General features: G+C 34.0%; 1 protein-coding gene across 3 annotated transcripts in view; it reads right to left on the bottom strand.

Annotated features, from left to right (window-relative positions):
• LOC121119622 (TBC1 domain family member 30) overlaps positions 1-21,886 on the bottom strand; it is a 71,914-nt gene that overhangs the window by 28,280 nt on the left and 21,748 nt on the right. For all 3 annotated transcript variants that reach the window (XR_011780514.1, XM_040714336.2, XM_071889032.1), the window contains exons 3-4: positions 4,828-4,900; positions 4,677-4,768 (exon numbers count right to left, since the gene is read on the bottom strand). Coding sequence is in view for 2 of the 3 variants with exons in the window: in XM_040714336.2 (XP_040570270.1) it covers positions 4,677-4,768; positions 4,828-4,900 (165 nt within the window). In the remaining variant the exon portion in view is untranslated. The remainder of the gene's footprint in view (positions 1-4,676; positions 4,769-4,827; positions 4,901-21,886) is intronic.

Here is a 21,886-nt window from a genome sequence, read left to right as displayed (position 1 = left end):
ATCAATAATTCAAATGTTGTAATTTGCAACAAAAAACAATTATTAGAATTAAAAAAGACTCCATTATTAGAAAATTAAGTAACCTTTAAAAAACCACTTTACCTCTCAAAACAGTTATTATCTAATATCTCGAAAAAAGTTGACATAAATGATTGATCTGCATTAAATTATTCGATTTTGATATACGTTTTATGGGGGTAGATTTTTTTATGTTCGAACAACTACCCCAGTCTCCCCTACATGTTACAACATGTCTTGATAAGGCTCAAGGACTAAAAGAAAGACAATATTTTCTCTCCTTTTTTCATGAGTTTTTTTTCTAGAGAGAAATCAAGTGAAGGACCAAATTAACAGAGGCCTGGTTTTCAAAGATGATTTCTTTTAAAATCAGTTCATTGATGATTTGGAAATCGTTTAAATCAATTATTTGTAGAAAATCATAATTTACATTAGTCGTATAATCAATCACATAATATGTTTATTTATGAGTATTGATTGTTTTTAGCCTTTTTTTTTTCTATGACGTCACCCCCTTATATAAATTGTAGAAAGCATGGGTAAATAAGTGTGACGTCACAAATAAAAATGAATTTTTGTTCTGAGAAAGCAGATTATGATTATTTACGAGGATTATTATAGATCTTGAAATCTAACAAAAAATACCATAAAGATCATTTACGTAACAAAGTCTTTTAAAATGATTTTATAAACAATATTTCTTAGAATTAGAGCTAATTCAGAAGAATTGAAATAATCTAAATTAAAGATTATATGATTAATATTATTTTTTTAAGACTACACTCGAATGAATTATGTGAGATTGCTGATATAATATTGTAACCTTGTTATTAGAGTTGAGACTCGGTACAATACCGAATTCTTACATTGGTTCGATCTTAAGTGATCTTTTAGGTCTCACTTTATGGACCGAATTTATTTTATTTTGTTTCGTCTCATATTAGATAAAAGACCGATTTTATTATTCCTCTTGATCAACCGTCTTTGATTTTTTATTAATTAAACAAAGATCTTACATAGCTTATATACCAGGTGTAGAAAAAGTAAAGTAACGAGACGATTCAAAAATACAGTTTTGAATATGTGTTGTTTATTCAATCTTCAATTTCCAATTATTTATGAATAGTTTAGATTCTAAACCTTTGTTTGAGGTACATATTGTAAACAAAAATTATGTATATGTCGCAATGGATGTGAGAAGAGCCATCATAGCCAATTTAATCCGCACTGGGAGGAACATCTCGGACATCATGAAGGCCTTAATCGTAAGCAAACCCACAATGTAGAGATCACAAATTGTTTGGTTGTTGGAAACAACCTAAAGGACTAACCCAAGAGTGGTTGACCCACCAAAGTCAAGCTTGAAGATATCATGGAGGTCTTTAAGGTCAACCCAACGATGAAGATGTCCGAATACGCCAAGAAGAAGAAGGTGCATCGGTCTAATGTGGGCAAGGTCATGCAAAAGTGTGGAGGAAGGCACTTGAGAGGCCACTCCTGTCCCAACTTCAAAAAGAACTCCATCTTCAGCGATCATTCAACAACTCTTGAATGATCTGAAGCACAACAGCCACGAAGTAATTTTTGATCTGATGAAAAGTCCTTTACCGTTGACCCCGTCTACAACAAGCAAAATTATTATATGGTATGCTTTGGCAAGGCTGACAACAGCATCAGGCCAGTCACAACGACCAAACATCCGGCCTTCTGTGATGATGTTGGGGGTTGGGTATCAACAGGAAATAAAATGCCTCTAATTTGGTTTCCGGTTGGATACCGATTTCCTGCGGCCGACTACTTGATGGTGTTGAAGGAAAATGTGGTCCCATAGATCACCAAGACCATGAAGAAGTCCAGCAAGGACTGGGGTCTGACCCATACTGTTAATATTGTACAAGAGTGGATGGGTAGCAACTTGAACTTCTGGTCCAAGAACCTTTGGTCCCCTCAGAGCACAGATTTGAATCCATTAGATTAGTCCATTGGTGGCAAATTGAGAAGAAGGCATGCAATGTCCACCACCCAAATGTTGATTCCCTGAAGACCTCCGTTGACCAGCAGTGGAGGATCATGTAAAAGGACTACATTACCAATGTGTGCAAGGGGCTCAGAGGCGGTTGGAGGCTGTCATTGAGGCCGATGGTGGCCAGATTCATAAATATGAAATATTATATTAAAAAATAAGATAAAATTTTCTATGTACAACATCATCCTGATTAACCATGAGTGTTTTAATGACTACTTAAAGACTAGTCTCTGTGCTTTTTTTACACTCTATATTACATAGTTAAACTTGAAAATCTTAAAAACTTTGGACTTCAAATCGAATTTTAATATCATCAATATAGTCAATTTCAGTTGGTGAAGCTGATTTTTATCCTGTTTCTCCCTTTCTTATTTTCGTTATTCTCGCAATGCGAATACTTGTATAATCTTCTTTTCAAATAATTTTCATGTCATGATGTCTCAGTATCTTTTATGATAAGTGTCACCAAAATAACTGGTTTTTATCAGGACCAGTTAACCTTAAAAACCGCAGCTCCTAAGAACTTTATAACTTTTTTGAACTAATATAAATTTAAGTACTCATATCAACGGATACGTGTATCAATCATACTGTCGCAATATTGAGAAAAAGTATCCCGGGTTGGTTTTCTGTTATCGCCGCACAAATACAGTATAAATATGAATAGCATTCAGAATAATTCAAAATCCATACATCCATATCCATGTTTTTTCATGGTAGCCCTGACAATTTTAAGAATGTGTCGAAGGAGAGAAAAAATGATGCTCATGATGTTTCATTAGATCAGCTACAATCAGCTGTGACAAGAAAGGAAGGAAAAAAAGATATAAGCTAGGACATTTGCTTCAATTACTCTGCTGTCGATCACCAATCCTACTCCGAAATAAAACTCTGCAACAAATCCTCAGGTTTACGCTCCATCTTTTAGTTAATCCACAGTTATAAAATAAAATATGTTGTTAGTCAAATTTTGACTTTTTTTTTTTGGTCAAAAATGATTATCTCTCAAAAACTCATCAATCAAAAGTTACTTTAAAACAAGAAAAAAAGATACAAAAGTACCGAGTATATACTAAAATATAGAATGCCAGGTTATTCAGTATATCAAAAATGGAGGATTTCACCTATCTGATATGATTTTTAAAACTCTGTAAAACACAACTTCAATGTCTTCTATCATTATGAAACAAAATTAAAACTTTCTTGATTTATAAAACTTTTTTTTTATTTTACTTTATTTTTTTTTTACTAACTTTCAAGTCGTTTCAAAAGATATCTTTAAATAATTAAACGCCCAATTTATCCACATCCAAAACATATACTTCAATTTTGTCAATTTCACACATTAAATATATGATTATAAAGTTTAAAAATGCCAGTTATTAATAAGATTTTTTGTTGTATTGAACCTTATTCTTTCTATTCTCCCCTATGTAATGTCACTAGGACACAACTATTTATTAAAAAAATCTTTTAAAGGTCACAATTAAGAGAAAGGCTCTTCCATGCTATGAAAATCAATAAAACGATACGGAAAATATTTAACTATACGACATAGAAAACAACTTATCTTCGATTGTTAAAGCAATTTATTCATGTTCAAATATTTCAAAAAAAAAGAAGAGTTTAGTGGTTGATAACACAGGGGAACACTCATTTTTTACAAATGAATTCAAGCCCAAAAAGGAATGTATTTTTGAGTGCAGAATCCAAAACTGATCTCACTTTTTCTCACAGTCCTCTGAATCTTTAAATATCTGGAAATATAGGGATTGGGGACTATTATCGTTCAGGGTCATTTTTAACCCTTAAACAATCACCAAATTAAAAGTAAGATAAATAAAACTTTTGTAAAAGAGTTTTTATGATTAAAAAGGGGTTTTTAGTGATTCTGTATCTTGTTCGGAACTCGATATGTTTTCATTTTTAGGCTGAAAAATGATGAAGAACGACACTCTTCTTTAGACCCTTATAACTTATTTCTAATACATAGTGCTGAGGAATATCATAGTTTATATTATGTGAAAAGTATTCAACGTATAATCTTTAAAAATATGTCAATTTAAGAAATATGTATCTCCAAGGATTTTTGTTCCGTTATGTATTTTGTAAGTGACCCCATTTTAAAATATTAAAATTATCTACTCATTCTGAATGGATCGCTGTTTCAACCCTGTTATCTCATTCCCCAAAAATTAGTCCACTCTACTCCCTTATGAGGTCTGGTAGTTTTCCTCTGATGGATTCTCCTCCAGTCGTCCCTTGTGGAATTCGGAATCCGAATTCGAATATCTTTGGCATTGAAATCGGAAAAAATATAATGATAATATTGGTTATTTGCAGGTACCCCCAATAAAGAATGGATCACTACAAAATGAAACAAAAATCCTTGGAGATTTTTGATCAGATCTATGATCAAACAATTTGGTCGTAATTGATCGATATTGCTCTTTTAAACTTTAATATATAAATCTAAGTATATAATACTAAGTAATTGCTTAGAAAATAAGACCTTTTTAAATTAAACTTGCTTAAGTTTAAAGTTTCCACCCGGTATATTGATAATTTTAATATAAGCCGAATGAAAAAAAAAAATACCAGATATGCTTCAATTTATAATAAATATACTTACTACGCTTTTGACTCGAGGCTTGGAGAATAGCGGTTATTAGATTATATTGACGCTCCCTACGACGTCTTAACCGATCTCTTTTCTTAACTTGTCTAAAAATTAAAGCACATATTTTTTAAAATAAAATTTAATATATTAATAATGTATTTACCGTGTTAGCTGACTCATTGAATATTTCATCTGCAGGGTCATTCGTTTCACGTCTTGTCGAAGCTCTACCAAATCTGCAAAAATGAAAATACTTGTTATTGTTTGTGCGGTAAGCTTATATATAAGGTATTTGAAGTCATAGGAACACTTCTATTGAATCATATAAATAAATAAAATATAATCAAATATGAGACCATGTTTTGATATCCAAACAAGACAACATTTGGGCAAATCAGTAGTAGAAAGGCGTGTATATTTCGAAAGCTTAAGAATAAAATATTAACAAAATTTCTTTTTAATTCTTTAAAGTCAATAAATTTTTATTCAAAAAAAATATTTTTGAGGTAGCTTTGATTTTGGTCTTTCTCGATTTGGAGTTTGCACTACTTGTCGAAATTATAACATGACATTTCATGAATTCGTGAAAAGTATCAGGGTGCTCTAGCAAGTTAATACTACAAGGAGTTATTGGCGGTATTACCCTATAGCTAATAATGAAAATCCTGTGTATTTTGGGCATTTTAAAAAAAGAAACTGAAAATCAACATAGTACCTCTAACAGTTTGAAGAATGTTTTGAAGGAGAGCAGATACATCAGCAGTGGCACAGGAGGAAGAGAAAGGAAATAGACAAAAGAATTGGCAACAATTACTCTAATGTCGATCCGCAAAACTAATCTTAGTCCAACAAGGACTTATACTCCACAACAAATCCTCAAGGTTATACTCCTTCTTTTATGAGCACGCGCACGAAAATTCAATCAGATTTGGCATATAATTGAATGCATTAGGAAAGGAAATGTCCTTCTTTAGATTACCAATCTAATATTAAATATCTCAAAAGACTTATGAATTAACTTGACGTTTTAATTAGTAAAGGATACAACCAATATCTTATTCTAGCAAAGTCATAGACTCGAGTCACAGGATTTGAAAAACAAGCCCTGTATTCCTGCTATGTATGGAAACTTTGTGTATGTTTCTTCGTCATCTGTTGGATTGGTAGACCTATTCCTAAATGAGATGTAAGTATTTCCAATGTACAGGTAGTGCCATAGATTCAAATAACATGACGTCTCGGTATATTAACAAAAGGAACCGAGAGTGAACGTGGTCACCTTGACAATTTGAAAAAGGGTTTCGAGGAGAGCAGCTAAGCTGTCATGACGTTACATTAGATTAGCCGCGAGCAGCTATGAGATGAGTGAAATAAACAAAAATCCCACACGGATCTAGCGAGGCCATGGGCAGGAATTATAACGATTTCAACCCTGCAACAAATCCTCAGTTAAATGGTGATTACTTTATGTGTAAACGTTCTCTCATCATCAACAATAATGATAACAGCTTCGGAAAATAAAATCATGTTCAAGTTGCAATTAAAAGAAGAGTGTAATCTTCTATTTTCATTTTTTTTAATATATAGGGAGGGCCGAGACAGTAATAGTATATAATACCCCCCCCTTCCACTGATTATTTGAGGTGGGACAAAATAGAATGTCAGACATAAATGCAGTCACTCTTTATGTATAGACCAAAACATTACTCTGCTCCAAAGTTAATAGACATACAAGCTTAGACCGTCATGTAATCGGGCTTGCTAGAAATTTCAATCTGATGTATTGCACCGACTGCTGAATAACAATGGCAGGATTAGACAAAACACGCAACCACTCATCTACTATGACGTCACTATTAGCAACGTGGTGTAAGTCAAACATCAGTCGTACACGCGTTATGGTATAACCTTGTATTTCTATTAACCTTGATTCCACTCAAGAAATCCAAAGCACGCTATCGCTCAGTCACAAATTTTGTGAACGCAATCCCGCTCATTTTTTAAAGCAATGAGCACGCTCCCACTCCTGCTCTATTAAAAATAAGTGGCGCTCATGTTTTTGCTCGTATATTGTGCAAGTGTGCCGTAGAATTTGTGACAAGCATAGATACATTATTCGTAAAAGCTCATAATAATTCAAATGATTGGTTTAATTAAAGTACGCCTTGGGTACACAAAGTTTGGAAACCACTGTGTTGGGAGTCATGTATTTACGAGAGTTCTGCAATATCATCCAGTTAAGCCTGATAATTAGCTTGATATTGTTTCAAGTTTTGGACTTATTCTTGTGTGAGATTTTGAGATCTTATGCCAATTTACTACATCAAAATATAAGGAAATTGTGTTTCTTTTGGGAAAATTCGTTTAAAAATAATAAACATTTATCTTCCAACTGTATCTCCACACAGGGAGGAGCTGGCGATATCTCTGGGGGAACCGATATCTGAGTCTTCTTAAAATGACCAACTACATGTAAAAGCAAAGTCGTCAACCGAAAACAGCAGAGAGTGACAGATATAGCACGGAAAAAAAGATTCTAGCTTATCTATAGATCTATAGAAACAGAAAAATAAATACAAATATTAGTCTTAAAATTTGGAAACAATTACAGATAATCGGTCAGGCATCCAGAGAGGATTCAGGGTATTCTTTGATAAGTTTATAAGCTCCCTATATCTAGAAGAAACTATTAATGTTTCAGTTAATAAGTTTCTTTTGATATTATGTGTTAACCAATCAAATTCAAACATTATCGAGAATATTAAACCCATGGGACGTCCTTTTAAGTAGTGAATTTAAAATTTGGATCCTTTTTTAATATATATATATGTTTTTCATATTTCTATTTAAAAACATAACGTTTTTACCCACGGCGTACATAAAAAAGCTCTGGATTGTACTGTTGGAGAACTCCTGATGTAAACTATATATTTCTACTGCCAGATTAGCTTGCTTTGATGATAAATTATTCATGAAATATATTGTTAAGGAAAAAAAGTAACTTGACTGAATCCCCACTAATTGGCTACTTTGTTGATCTAAAAAGCTTTTACAATCACAAAAAAAGGTGGTTGTTCAGATGTGGATATTAAGTTTTACAAACAGAGGGGAGTCTAATACTCGCTTAGTTAACACATTGTTAGAATTTCCAGATCTTTTCAAATTAGAATCAGTAATTTGTAATTTTTCCAAAAACACGAGTTTACAGCACTTTTTCTGTGAGGTTATAAATTGCAACACTAGAAGGTTAAAAGTAGGATATTCGCATCCATGAAGTTTTTGACTCTAAAATTCTCAAACTAATAATATTGAGGATTTCAAAAGACATGTATCAAATATGATATGAATTCGTTATAGGGTTAGTCACTCAAACACAAGAAGTATGTTCATACTTATAACTTATTGATCTTATTAGTTCGTGGATGTTGGAATAACCATCGTAGATTCCTAACATTCCTGAATGAAATATAAGTATATCCCAAATATGATGAGGATTACATTTCCAATTTTCCCGAATAGATTTATTAAACATACTCCTATACATAATTACAGACATACCTAAATAAAAACTTTCTACCGGGTTTTTAAAAAATGAGAGTAACAAATTCAGTTGGCAATCTGCATAACTCCCACACACAAGAGTTTTCAATAATATTAGCGCTGCCGGTAGTGCCGAAACCAGTTATTCTAATCAGGAACATTTTGCGCATGTTAAAAAAAAATTATAATCAACATGGTAAACCTGACTATTTGAAGATTGTTTGGAGCAGAACAGCAACAATCAGCTGTAACAAGAAAGGAAGGGGTGAAATAAATCAACATGGCAAAAATTTCTCTAATATCGATCTTTACTTCTACTCTAAGTTCCAAGAAGGACTTACAATTACTCCGTAAGATCTCATTAGTGTTACTCTTCGTCTTTTAGAAATACACACAAATGTTTAATTCGGTTTTGGATATAAGGGAATGCAGTAGAAAAGGATGTTCACCCTTCAGGAATTAAATAATGATGGCCACAATTTAAGATAAGAAAATTTATTCTTCAGTTTGCCAACTCCAAAAAAACGGGCAAAAAACCCCGATTTTTATCACTGGTTGGAACAGTCATAGGACCAATTAGTCGTTTCTTCAGTCCTATGGTCCTACCTAAGACACAGGGCCGGATATATTATATGACAGCTATACTATTTAGTATATTATTTGATTACGCAAAATTCATTCAAGACCTTATTCTGAAAGGTGATATATTAGTGCAGCTATTAATTAAAGTTCGCCAGATGAAATCATTTACTACTAAAAGACCGATAAAGATAGGTCGTCAGACTTACAAAATATATCAGGACTGGAGAGAAATGACTGGAGTATTTACAATTTTTAGACCAATATAACCCTATAAATCATCTCACCTATCGTTATTTTTTGAAATGACATGATAACTGTAATCATTTGAACAATTTTTGGCATCTTAGCTGTCATGCTGTTTTATTAAATTAACAGCAAACAGCTCTGAGATGAAAAAATAAACAAATATCCCACGCTGTATCTATAATTACGCTGATGGTTATTTTCAATTCTACGCTCCGTACAACAGAGATCTACAAGTTTAACTTTCCAACAATCCTTGAGTTTTACTCTCCCTCATTTATGAACACATTCAATTGTGATTACACCTTATATTTAGATGTTATCCCGTCAAAAATGAAAAAAATAATGATAATAATAAAAATGATAGTTGCCTTAGCAAATAAAAATAATCTATCCAGGTAGCCAACAACAAAATCTTGCACAACAATAAATGCTTAGGATTTACAGGCTTATAAGGGCAAATCCATGCAAATGTCAACCTCACCATGAAAAAATAAAGAAGCCATATTATGAAAAAACCTACTTAAAATACATCTGATCACAATATTCAGGCAAATACATGTTTTTCTCACTACAATGAGGAGACACAATATTGTAGACATTTATTTTATGACAATCAGAATGGTCATTATGACAAAAAAAACAAAAAAACGAAAACAATGTCTTTAAACCTGTGTAGTGTTAGTTAGCCCAGTTCTTCTCAAATAGCTCTTTTTTAAAGATATGAACTTTTAATATACCACTATTTGTCTCATTACATAGCGTTCAGAACACTCCAATGCACAACACTGTTTCAGATTGGACCCTCACACACGTTTTGGGTGCCTAGATACTTCATCCACATAATTGAACGTCATTTCTATTCATTTTCAATTAAAATATTGTGTACATAGAATGATTTGGCTTACATACTTTACTTTTTCAAGCAAAATATGTTAAATATATATTTCCCTTCGTAAAGTGACGAATATTGATGTTATTCCTCCAATGAAGTACAAAGGAATATTCAGTACATTTGGTATTTACATGAATCCCCTGATACGACAGAGTCCAAGAGAACATTTCAACATATATCTACACTTTTTTTGCATAAAAAAGTAATAAAGATATAGGATGCCCTTGAATAAATGGAATGTGTGGTTGTGTAGATACAACGAGAACACCTCTCTGCTCCTGGGATGTGTGCGGCGTCATGTTCCTGGCAATGTGTTCAAGAGCTCAACTGAATTTATCAGCTCCGTGATGTGCAGCACTGACAACCCACAGTGTTTGCCGAATGCCTGTGAGGAGTGCAGGAATGCCCAACTGTTTCAGAGCAGTATTTTGGACCACATACCAGAAGAGGAGAAACAACTGAAGACCAACTGGTTTGCCTGGGAGACAGTTGTAGGAGAGCAGGCAAAGGTCCCAAAGACTGGAATACTAGGAGATGAGTAGTGTACCACAATTTCTCAACCACTGCTTTATAAAGCGAATACAGAGAGCGGTGTTTGAGGACAAAAAAGACAACAGCCATTGTAGACAGAGACTCTGTGGTCCTACAGGGGGACTTTGCTTTGAAGTACATAGCATTGCATCAAGATTAGATCCATTACGTCCATTGGAACCAAAAACAGCTGTCCATCTTCACCTCTGTTGCCGGGTATGATACAGATCCATTGTCATATGTGTTGGTGAGTGACAGCATGGACTATGATAAGATGGCTTTGGTAATGTTCCTGGTAAGGGTTGTTAAAAATCTCAGGCAGAAACATCCCCACACGGTGACGGCACAACCTCCCATATATCTGTGGACCTTTTCGTCATCAAGTTTCAATGACATGTTCCCAAACGTCCATGTTGAGTGGCAATTTTTTTCTACGAGCTAAGGTAAGGGAGTATTCGACAGCATGGGTGACGCGGACTGTCAGCACGGCTGTACTCAGTGGACAAGGAATTGTCCACATTGATATCGATTTCGCACGAATCACTTCACAAAGGTCCCCAAACATCACCACCGAAGAGGTTGCTCCTGAGAAGAATTAGAGCTTCACAGACACACAGGAGCTGGAGGCTAAATGGAGAGATGTCCCAACCCTTAGTGGCACACATGGAGAATGCATCATGTTGAGGTTTTGTCATTAGGACGGATCAAACCATGATTTACTATAGTGCTTAGACGTCATGCCTGCACAATTTTATCTCTTCAACCACCAGAACCTCAGCTGTCTCCTCTAAACAAGGGGCAACTTCTCTAATTGAAGAGGCCAGGCACCCACCACTTGTCTCCTCTGACAAGGGTGAATGTTGACCAACTCTAATGAAAATAGGGGATTGTCTACTTGTAAATTTCATTTAAAAAAAGATCAAACAGGCAGTGTGTGGGATTGGTCACACAAAAAGACGACACAAGGGCCGAAATTCAGTACCTACAAAAAATGAAGTGTCAGGTTTGGTCCATTGCTCCGAACCAGTCCAGGCAGAGTGTATGAAAACAAGATATTTTTTCTGAATTTTTTATCTTATTTTTGAAGATAGTCTCCTCGGACCTCTTCATAGTTCTTCCAGCGATGCTCCCATATCGATAACCCATCCAAATAGTAGTGGGTGTTTTTCTCTACAAGATAATGTTTGGACTGTATTTTTGTTTAGGATGTATAAAAGTGTATCCAAGTTTCCTCTGCAGTAATTAATCAGCGCCAAAACTCGAATTTCTAAACTACTCCAACGGAGATATATTTGATTTGGTCCTTTTTCACAAAAATATTAACATCCACTGACTCAAACGACTATTACAAAATGGGTGAAACTTTGCTGAGTAACTATCGACAGATGCTAGATGGATGTGACTAGCTTTTATTCACAAGTGTTGCCATCTTCACGTTGAGGTCGGTAAACTTTTCAGACGTATTTCTATTGTCTGTTAATTAATTTATCATATTATCATTTATATATTGTGATTTTGATGGAATTCGAAAATATAAATTACAAAGTCAACCAAAAATGGGGATCTACTACGATTTTTTGTACGGTAAGCCCATATTTAGTGAATTGAGTATCTTTGAAAAACAGATAATGTTTCGTTTTTTACAAAGAATAACCTATTTTAAAAAAATGTTGAACTTTTTTTTATATCATTTTTTGTTGAAGTAGCTCTCTCCGACAAGAATTACGTCTAATGTGTATGTAATTTTGGTGGCCAATGATACAAAATTTAATAAAGTTGAACTACTCATACCAGGCTTAGCAGCCTTGGTTGCTTTTGGGGAACTCTCAACATATAACAAATCTAAAAACAGTTTTTTTTAGTTTAAGAAGCTGTCCCTAAATATCAAGCAGGTTTTATAAAATAAAAAACAGGGTTTCCAAAGGTTTTATTTGGATTAATTCCTTCCTTGGACTGTGTAAGCCACACATTCATTTCTGTTTCAAATTACAAATTATAATCATCCCCCTATTAATTTTTCACATCAAATATTTGTTTTAATGCATGGTCCACTGGACTTAAGCGTATGTATTCATATTTTTTTTTCATTTGTTGGAAAAGTAAATGTACGAGTACTAAGTTGACCCATATTACTATTTAAATATTGTTGCAAGACATTATTTACACTTGTATTTAGCTTAAATATAGAGCAAATTGACTAAAACAGCCATATAAGTATTATAAATTAAAAACATATTTAAAAAATATGTATAATTGTTCAAAAGTAGGGAAGTCAACACATGTAGAACATTCTTGAAAGCAGACAATTATCTATATATAGTGAATATCTTGTAACAAATGTGTGCAAAAATCACACTCGATATGATGTCAAACAAAAATATAACAACTCTACAAGAAAATATATCAGTTAATGGCATTAAAGTCCTCAATGAGTCATAAAAGAGTATTTATTTTACGACGTTATTCCAAAGTAGTTATCTATAACCCACTTTGCAACTGAAACGAAATACTGGGTCATTTCCACAAAATGTGTATTTTTAGGACTTTTTTTTCAATAAAAAAACGTATAATTTTAACGTTCATCAGAAGTTTGAAGTTTCACAGCACATTATTGAGTATTTTACCTTCGGCATCCTTAGAATTGTAAATTAGACGTAGTTAATCTGACAATTTAACAAAATTTTTGGAGGAGAGCAGCTTAGCTGTCGTGACGTATTACTAGATAAATTACAAGCAGCTATAAAGGTAAGGAAATAAAGATAAAACCCCACTCCATATCGGACATCGGTAGGAATGACTCCGTTTTGGACCATCAATTTATATTGTAGTTCAAGAATGACTGACATTATAGCTTTATATTCAAATAAAATGACCTACTAGTAAACAAGATCGTTTTATGTAAATCTGGTTCATCTTTAACTATATCCTAAAAAACAAATTTAACCCAGTTATTTCAATTTTAAAGTGAGAGTTTGAGCGTTAGCTTAAGTTAATTGCGCAACTTTTAATTCAAAAAAAGTGTTTACGATGGAGAAGCCTGAGAGTAACACTATCATCAAATTGACACAACCCAGAGTACATCAAGAAGATGCTCAGGTATCCAAAGAGAAAAGTATGAGAGTGAAAAGCCCACAAGTCCGAAAGGGATAACATCACACTTTCAGATTTCCCGTAGGCCTGAAACAGTCCGTTAATGTATCTCATGTTCTTCCGATTAGTATTCTTGCCAAAAGCGCCAAGTAAACCATGCATCAGTCTCCAGGGCATAAACACTGACCTGAGGATGAAGCTATACCGCTTCTACAAAGGGCATATCCTAATGGACAAAATGTAAGCAACCAGGCTGCCCACAGAAGAAAATTGCTGAGTGATTTAATGTCCCAGGGTAGTCAAATATTCTTTTATTTGGATAACAAACAATGGACTCAGAACATCCAGAAAAACAGATAGTTGGCCAAAGAGAGAGCTTATGTACCCCACATTTATAAAACCTTGTTTCCAGTCAGCATCATGAGCCTTGGATCAATTGAGAGCAATAGAAGTCTCCTGCCCAGAGAGGGTGTGTACCGACAGTTACTGTGAACTCCTGTATGACCAAGTATTACCTCGGATGAAAGCTGAAGCCAACGGTCTCGAGTTCCTATTTCAACAAGACTCCGCCCCCCTCATAAGGTCTGCATGACCCAAAACTTGTTAAAAGAAGAGAAAGATTCATATTGACACCTCCACACCTGGCTATCTAACTCCCCCGATCTGAATATCACAGATTGCTTCTTTTATTAGAAGTTAGAGAGTCTCTGCCAACTCACAGTGTCAACTCCATGAAGGCCTCCATCATCAACTATTGGGATAAAGCCTCCCTTGCAGATTTGGTCAAGGCCTTTAGGTTTGAATAGAAAATAATTTTTTTCTTTGGTATCATTAGATATTGTAAATAAAATTCCAAACCACTTCTGTCTTCCCTTATTGATCAGGATGTAGTTAAAGGTGGTCCAGATTTACTTGAATGACCCTGTATAAAAAAAGGAACCGAAAATTAACGTGGTGACTCTGACAATTCGAATAATGATTAGGAGGAGAGCAGCTTAGTCTTCATAACGTTTCATTAAAATTAGCCGTGAGCATCCATAAAATGAAGGAAATGGTACATACAAGCTCCATTCCATATCTAGCAATGATAAAGGGCTTTCCAATAAAGGTGTTATTTTAATATTCAAAGAAAAGTGGCATCTTCTTAGATTCATGATCGGAAGTTTATTTTAATATAAAAAGAAAGCTATGCCATTAATAATGGAAAACAATATCAGCCAAATGGCCGCCATTACTACGCTTATAAGACCTTATCCTTTTATAACTTTTCCCATCACCAAATCATAAAGTAGCTGTTGTATGTCCTCAATAGCTTCACGAATTCCATCTTTGAGGTCTTGAATGGACACCGGGCTTTTGGCGTAGATCTTATCTTTCACGTGGCTCCAAAGGAAGAAGTTGCAAAGTATTAAATCACAAGATCTCGGTGGTCAATTGCAATCGCCTCTTCAAGAGATAATACAGACAGAAAACTTTTCCCATAAAAGTACGACAGTTTCGTTACTTGTGTGAGACGTATTTCCATCTAGTTGAAAATAAATGTTGTCCAGATCAATACCATGCAATTCCGGCCATAAAAAATCAGTAATCATCTCTCAACATTGATGATGGAGAGGCTTTTCAATTTTCCACCAATTTCTGTATTGCAGTCCGACGACCCAAAAATGATTTTGTTTTATGAACTGTATCTGCTATGTTTTCCCAATTTTTTATTGTGAATTTTAATAATTTCAATTGGTGATTGATGCGTGTCCCTTTTTATTAATGGCGTAGTTTGGGCCTGTAAAATGTAAACAAGTTAGAGCTTCAAAAGTGACATCTACCGAAATAGCAGGCTATTCAAAATAATACCCCTAATTGGAAAACCCCTGTATAAGCTAGGAATTACAACAATGTCAATTCTCAATTCTATTCCAAGTCCATCATGGACTCACACTTATAATTCAGAACCAAATCCATAGTCTCACTTTTTTCTTTCACACACGCTTGATTAAGCGTTTGAAAACAAAAAAAAATCTATGAATGAAGCAACTACAAAAAGTTTCTTCCATTATCATATTATTTTCATCGATGGTCATATTCGTTTAGAAAGATGTCAGCTTTACTTCATACCATTTTGCATCTTTTATTATTTATTTCGCAATATATATTATGCCAATGGTTGAATTTTTATTTTCTGTTTTGGAAACTTAAGGCTGTCCACTCAAATGCTAAAGAAAAAGAAACTATACCCTATGAGAAAAATTATCAACTATATCCCAATAAAATACATTTTGTTTAATTAAATCTTATTTAAATTTAAGAATAAATTGTACAACATGGTCTAATGGCCACCTGTATTAAGCGAGTTAGCACACTAAGCTGCCATATCCAGTTCTTCGCTTTGTGTCCCTTGTCTCTGTCTTGGTCTCAATACATGATACATGATTGGGGTATTATCTTTTTTCCACAAATGATGTCACGTTTTATGATACTCCAGATACCGGAACTACTCACCATATCATTTCTTGTCATTTCCTCTTAAGCCTCCTCCAATTTTTTGTTCCTTTTGCATAACTTACCTTGTCAATTTAATTAAAAAGATCAATTCATGAGAGCTGTGGACTGTGTATTTAGTTATGATGCAATATTCATCGCTCCTAGCAGACACAAAAAAGTTTTGCTACGACCACTACATTACACAAATATTGATGACGTGGTGTTCGTTTCACTACTTTGTGTTCCAGCTTTAGTAGGTTCTTAAAATAATAGTAAAATTGTGACGTCATTAAGGGTGTTTTATTCCCTTTCAATTTTTCAGTTATATTTAACAGAATAAATAATGGGACATAAACGGGCTCATCAAAACGTTCTCAAGCCGAGAAAAAAAAAGTAGAGCGCTGGTCTGACCTTATTTCTTAACCGATTTAATAAATTAAAAAAAGTCACAAAAAGCAACATTATAACATTAATTTTTACGTGCAATCAATAAAATCGCCGTTAGCTCAGACCACACGTTCACAACGTCTTCAGAAACGTCCCACTGCCTTCTTGACTGTCCCAACGGATAAAGTCCAGTATGCCCTCCTTATCCCAGCTCTCGTGGATCTTGTGGTGCTGAAGAGATCTTCATTGGAAGCCCATTCAACATTGCTCCAGATAAAATAGTATGGTTAAATTCCCACGAGTTAGGAGCCCAAGAACTTGGTTTGACGTACATCGCCTTCTCAGAATCGAGAAAAATGAGTGTTCTTTTGTTGGTGTGACAGGGTGTCTCGTCATGCTGGAAAATCCAACATCGGTCTTTTATGATACTGCAGATCCAGAGAAAGACTGTGGTTTGCAGAAAACTGATGAAGACCTTCAGGCCCTGTTTGTAGATGAAGGGAAACATAGTGTGACTCACTCCGCTAATAACAGAAAGCACCATAACTTGCTCTTGGTACGGGATCTTCATGTTCCTAGGGATGTTTTAAGGACTTTTTGCAAACCATCTATTATTATAATTCTGAGTTTGACATACATTTTTACGGGAGGATTTTGTTTAGCTTGATTGAAGAAATTGGAAACTATGTAACTCTACTTGACTTATGTTGTGACATAGATTATTAAATCGATCTGGTCCATCAGTCCTCGAAACCGGTCTTTACGACCGTCAGTTCTTCGGACTGTCAGTAGTAGAACTAATTTAAAAAAAAAAATTGAGTGACATCATGGAGGACAGAACCTTAAAAGTTTTAGGACTTATATTAAGGACTGAACTAGACCGGACTGAGACAGAACTGGACGGGACTGTAGTCTTGAGTCCTAAATAAGGCCTCATACAAAACTACTCTTGATCACAACTGTAAAAAATCTTTTTTGTGTCATATTAACTTTTTATCGTAGCCAATCGTAATCTAACCAATATGTACAACGTTTGGGTGTCTAAAAGGGGACAGACAAGCATACATATGGGACGTTCCCTAATATTGACCATTTGGGTGATGGAGATTAAACACTTTTAAATTTATGTTGAAATTTTTTGGATGACCATTATTTTTTATAAAAAGACATATTTTTGATAAATTTTTTCAACTTGTTATTAAATATTCTATCCTTTTGGCACTAGATACTTTTTTTATATCAAATTTTCCGACCTTTATCCCATTTTTTTTCAACTGGCATTTCTACGCCCCCCTACTCCCTGTAGAAACGGGTCTGATCATTTAACGTCCATTTTGTATCCAGTTGTAATTTAACATAATTAATTTTTATATTTAGGGATCAGAATAATGTCAAAATTCTGGCGAATGTAAAAAAAGAAAAAATATCAACGAAATTAATACTACAAATGGATGTTTTTCTGAGCTCTATTAATAATTAATATAACCGCCCTTAGCCCCAATGATGGATTCTAGGTGGTGGTAGAAGCTCTGGCACCCGCTGCGGTTGTATTCCTTGTCATAGCGTCCAGTGCTGGCTGGCAGTGGCTTTAAGGTCCTTGGTGATTGTATGATGGACACTGAAAGCTTTCCTTCTCACCATGCACCCAAAAGGTGTAGTCGAGGGGGTTGGCATCAGGTCTTTAGGGGGCCAAAAGTGTCAAAAAAGAGTTCAAAAGAGTCTTGTAACGGAGGAGGTTTCTTTCATTGCTGGTGTCAAAAGTAGCCTCTCCAGTCTCTTCTCTCACAAGGCTTTTTCCACCTACTTTTTGATAGCTGTACAGTCTGGTGTGAAACCCCGAGATCTCTTCCATTGACTTAAGGGAATTGGCATGAGATGTTTTCCTTTACTCCTCCGGGTACAGTGTAGCCTTTTTGTCAAAGCCCTTCTTCATCTCCAACGTTTTGACTTGCTGACGGCATAGAAAGTGGTCCTGAAGGCTTATTTTTATTAATATAATACTTTTTACCCTTTATGAAATAATAGGTAAAAGGTACTTTCAATACAAGCTTATTGATCAGCTAGAGGCTAAGTGACACAATTCCAAACTATAAAAAGAACAGCCCACTCTCCTAACTACAGAAAATATTAATCAATTTCTTTTAAAGAATATTAACCCGAACAACAAAATGATGGAAGCATACTCTGCCGTAAAAATTAAAGCAAATCCCCTTCCCCAACCTCAGTATTAACCCCAGATAAACTCCCTCTTCCCTCTGAGAAGTCAAAGGAGTGCCAAGGTCAGTCATAAACCAAGTATAAACAATTAAAGGTCTTAAGAAGTAAATGTAAAAATACCACCTAAACAGTATACTTCTAACTAGCCCTACACTACACCTCAACCTTATCAATACAAACACCAAAAGGGTGCAAACTACCTCGTAAGAAATTACCTGAGCCATTCCCCGCCCCCCCATCAATGTGGGCCATTAAAAATAAGGGATAACCCCAAATACTTAAAGCTGCGAATAATCGAATCCAAGAAATTCCATAAAGAGCTAAATCCTCTTTCTAAAAGGTGCAAATTCCAAATTAATAAAGCCACCTCCAACCTAATTACTTTAAAATGCTTAGAGTGCGTGAATGAAAATCCCTCGCTCACGTTCAAATGCCATTTTCTTGACTTGTACGTAAGTGGGAGAGCTTTGGTTTCTTTTTTTTTTTTTTTTGTTGTTACTAATTGTGTATTCTTTAATATATCGAAATATAAATTAATTTCAATCACTCAACCTTCATAAGTTATTGAATTGCCAAGTGTTCAGATTTTAATGGGCCACCAAGTATGTATCTTCCTATATTTGGAGTGAGATTTGCATTTGTTTCCTTTCTCTCACGGCTCATTTCAGCCAATTTAATAAAAAAAAAATAATGACAGATAAACTACTCACCTCCCAAACATTATTCAAATTGTCAGGATACACCCTTCGTTTTCGGTTTCTTTTATTTTAACATACGACAGGTCATACATATATCTACCCTCCCTGTTGATACTCTTATTATTAATTTCTCCTTGTTTTGGAGCACTATAGTTTAATTTTGACAATTTCCCCATCCCCAGTTATATTTATAAACTTATGTAACAACATACTCTATTTCTAAAAATCTAAATTAACTAAACATCTGTTTATAGTATGTATTTAATTGAATTAGGCATTTTTGTTTGGGCGAGTAAACAATGAAACTAGGTCAAGTTGTATATCTATTTCTGGCTCTGTACTTAGTAAGTATAATTATTTAGTCCTTCATAATTACACTGATTTATGATGTCTTCATGTCATTATCTGTAGTATTGTACAATGTACATGTATAAATTACCGAATAAAATATAAATTAAAAAGGTCAAATCTATTATAGGAGTTAATGGTTAGGGTTATTGAGATTACGAATTGAGTTCTTAACTATAGGAAGGCCTGTATCATAGAAGGGAAAAATGTGTATAGACGTACGTGATAAGGTAGGTGAAAGACTCTTCATTGACTTCAGTTGTTAACTTTGCTATGTTTTAAGGATAGTATTTTGCCAAAAGAGGCATACAATTAATTGACTGATTTTTTTTCCACCGGATTTTAACATAATATCTATATGTATAACAAACACAACAGATGTATTAAACTTCTCAAGATCAGAATTTGTATTCTCTGTCTTTCTAACATAGCTACACGTCCTCCTAGTATGAATAATTTTCTCTTCTACGACTGAGGACCCAAAACTTACAGGAGCATGACTGAATTAGGAGATCTGAATTTTTATGCAATCAAGAAACGACAATTCAAGACCAATTTGTGATATGTTTGGATACTATATTTAGCTATATTTTTAAATTTAATTTGTCCTCCTAAACAAGGAATAACAGCTTCGACTTACAGTCGAACAAATCAACAGCTACCGACAACGGCGTACCACGCTGTCATGATGACAGCTTAGAGCGAATCCAACTTTGGATAGGAGGTACGCCGGACATTTTTCTTCAAGACACCCGGAACTGAAATGTCCAGGGGATTGTAATCAGTCAGTCATATTATTGGTGCAGGAGTTAATAATCTTTTTACTTGTATGCATGCAAAAGGCGGTGCAGGTTTGATTATATTTACACGAAATCGACAGAATTAATAAAAAATGTTGTATAGAAATTTACCATTTATATAATTATAGTAAATCGCTTTAGTTTAGAATTTCAACAAAAAAAAAAAAAAACTTTAAATAAATAAATTATCTTTAATTATTAATTGGGTGTCTATAAGATGTCCGCACTAGTCTATTATAATTATATTTTTAAAGAGAAAATAGAGTGGATATACAGGGTTCGATAGGGTAAATTCATTTTTCTAAAAATGAATAAAACAACTATTATAAAACTGAAAATTATAATTTTTGTCTCAAAATTGGTCATAATTATTCATAGATATAAAAAGTGAAAAATTTTCAATTAACCTTACAATGAATATAGATCACAAAGATGTTAAAAAAGTTAAAGAAATACCTTTAACCAATGCCTATTAAGTAGATTTAGGATTTTTGAGAGATTTTTTACCCAAAATGAGGAAAAAAAAGAAAGGCAAATTTTTGAAAAAATTAGCATTCAAAATTTGGCAATTTGGATTTAAAGAAACTTACAGCTTTATAAGGATAATTTAAAGCAATTAGCGTTGTTTGATATTTAACGTAATTTATTCATAAATTTTGGTATATTATATCGAAAAATCAAGATTTCAGGAAGATTTTCTTCCGTTAATTTTTGCCTTTTGATTAGTATTGGTACTTTTAAACATAATAAAGACCGATAAACGTCCACATTAGTAGTTGGAGCAAGTTTGAAGTTTGTGTCATCTTTAATAGTCTTTTTAGATGGAGGCATTTCATCATCGCCACCACTGTTATTACCTCCAACCTTTTACATAAATGCAATTTTATCAGGTTTTTGCAAATTGGCACGAAAGTATATCTCCTTTGTTGAAAAACTCAAAGATGGATTATTCAATGCTCAATTTTTTGCCAAATTTATCCTTCCTCTAATTCGTTGTTGTCAGAATCTACCTCTCTCACATATATCCAATCATGTAATCATAACCAGAGTTGCATAAAATTATATTTAAAAGAGCCTTTTGTTGATATTACCTGATTCAGGGAGGATGCTCCCTACCTTAGTATGATATGTTTTTATTTAAAAAAACTGTCATGGTTATTCTTGTATTCTTTTTTATCATCACTACGCACAAGATTAAGAAAGAACTTGTGGGAAAGGATATCTTGCCTTAGACAAGACTACAACAAACTTTACTTATTTTTCCATGGACATGAAGAATGAGGACTTGTACTCAAAATCCGAAATACCCACAGTATGAGGACTTTACCTAAACACTGAAAAGATGAACCCAAATACAGCCTCTGAATATGGGATCTATACTCCTTTCTTTAATTATATCGAGTATATACTATT

Source organism: Lepeophtheirus salmonis, chromosome 6, assembly GCF_016086655.4.
Source record: "Lepeophtheirus salmonis chromosome 6, UVic_Lsal_1.4, whole genome shotgun sequence".
Classification (NCBI taxonomy): Eukaryota; Metazoa; Arthropoda; class Copepoda; order Siphonostomatoida; family Caligidae; genus Lepeophtheirus; species Lepeophtheirus salmonis.
Note: the sequence above shows the minus strand (reverse complement) of the source record. Positions and strands in the feature narration are given on the sequence as shown.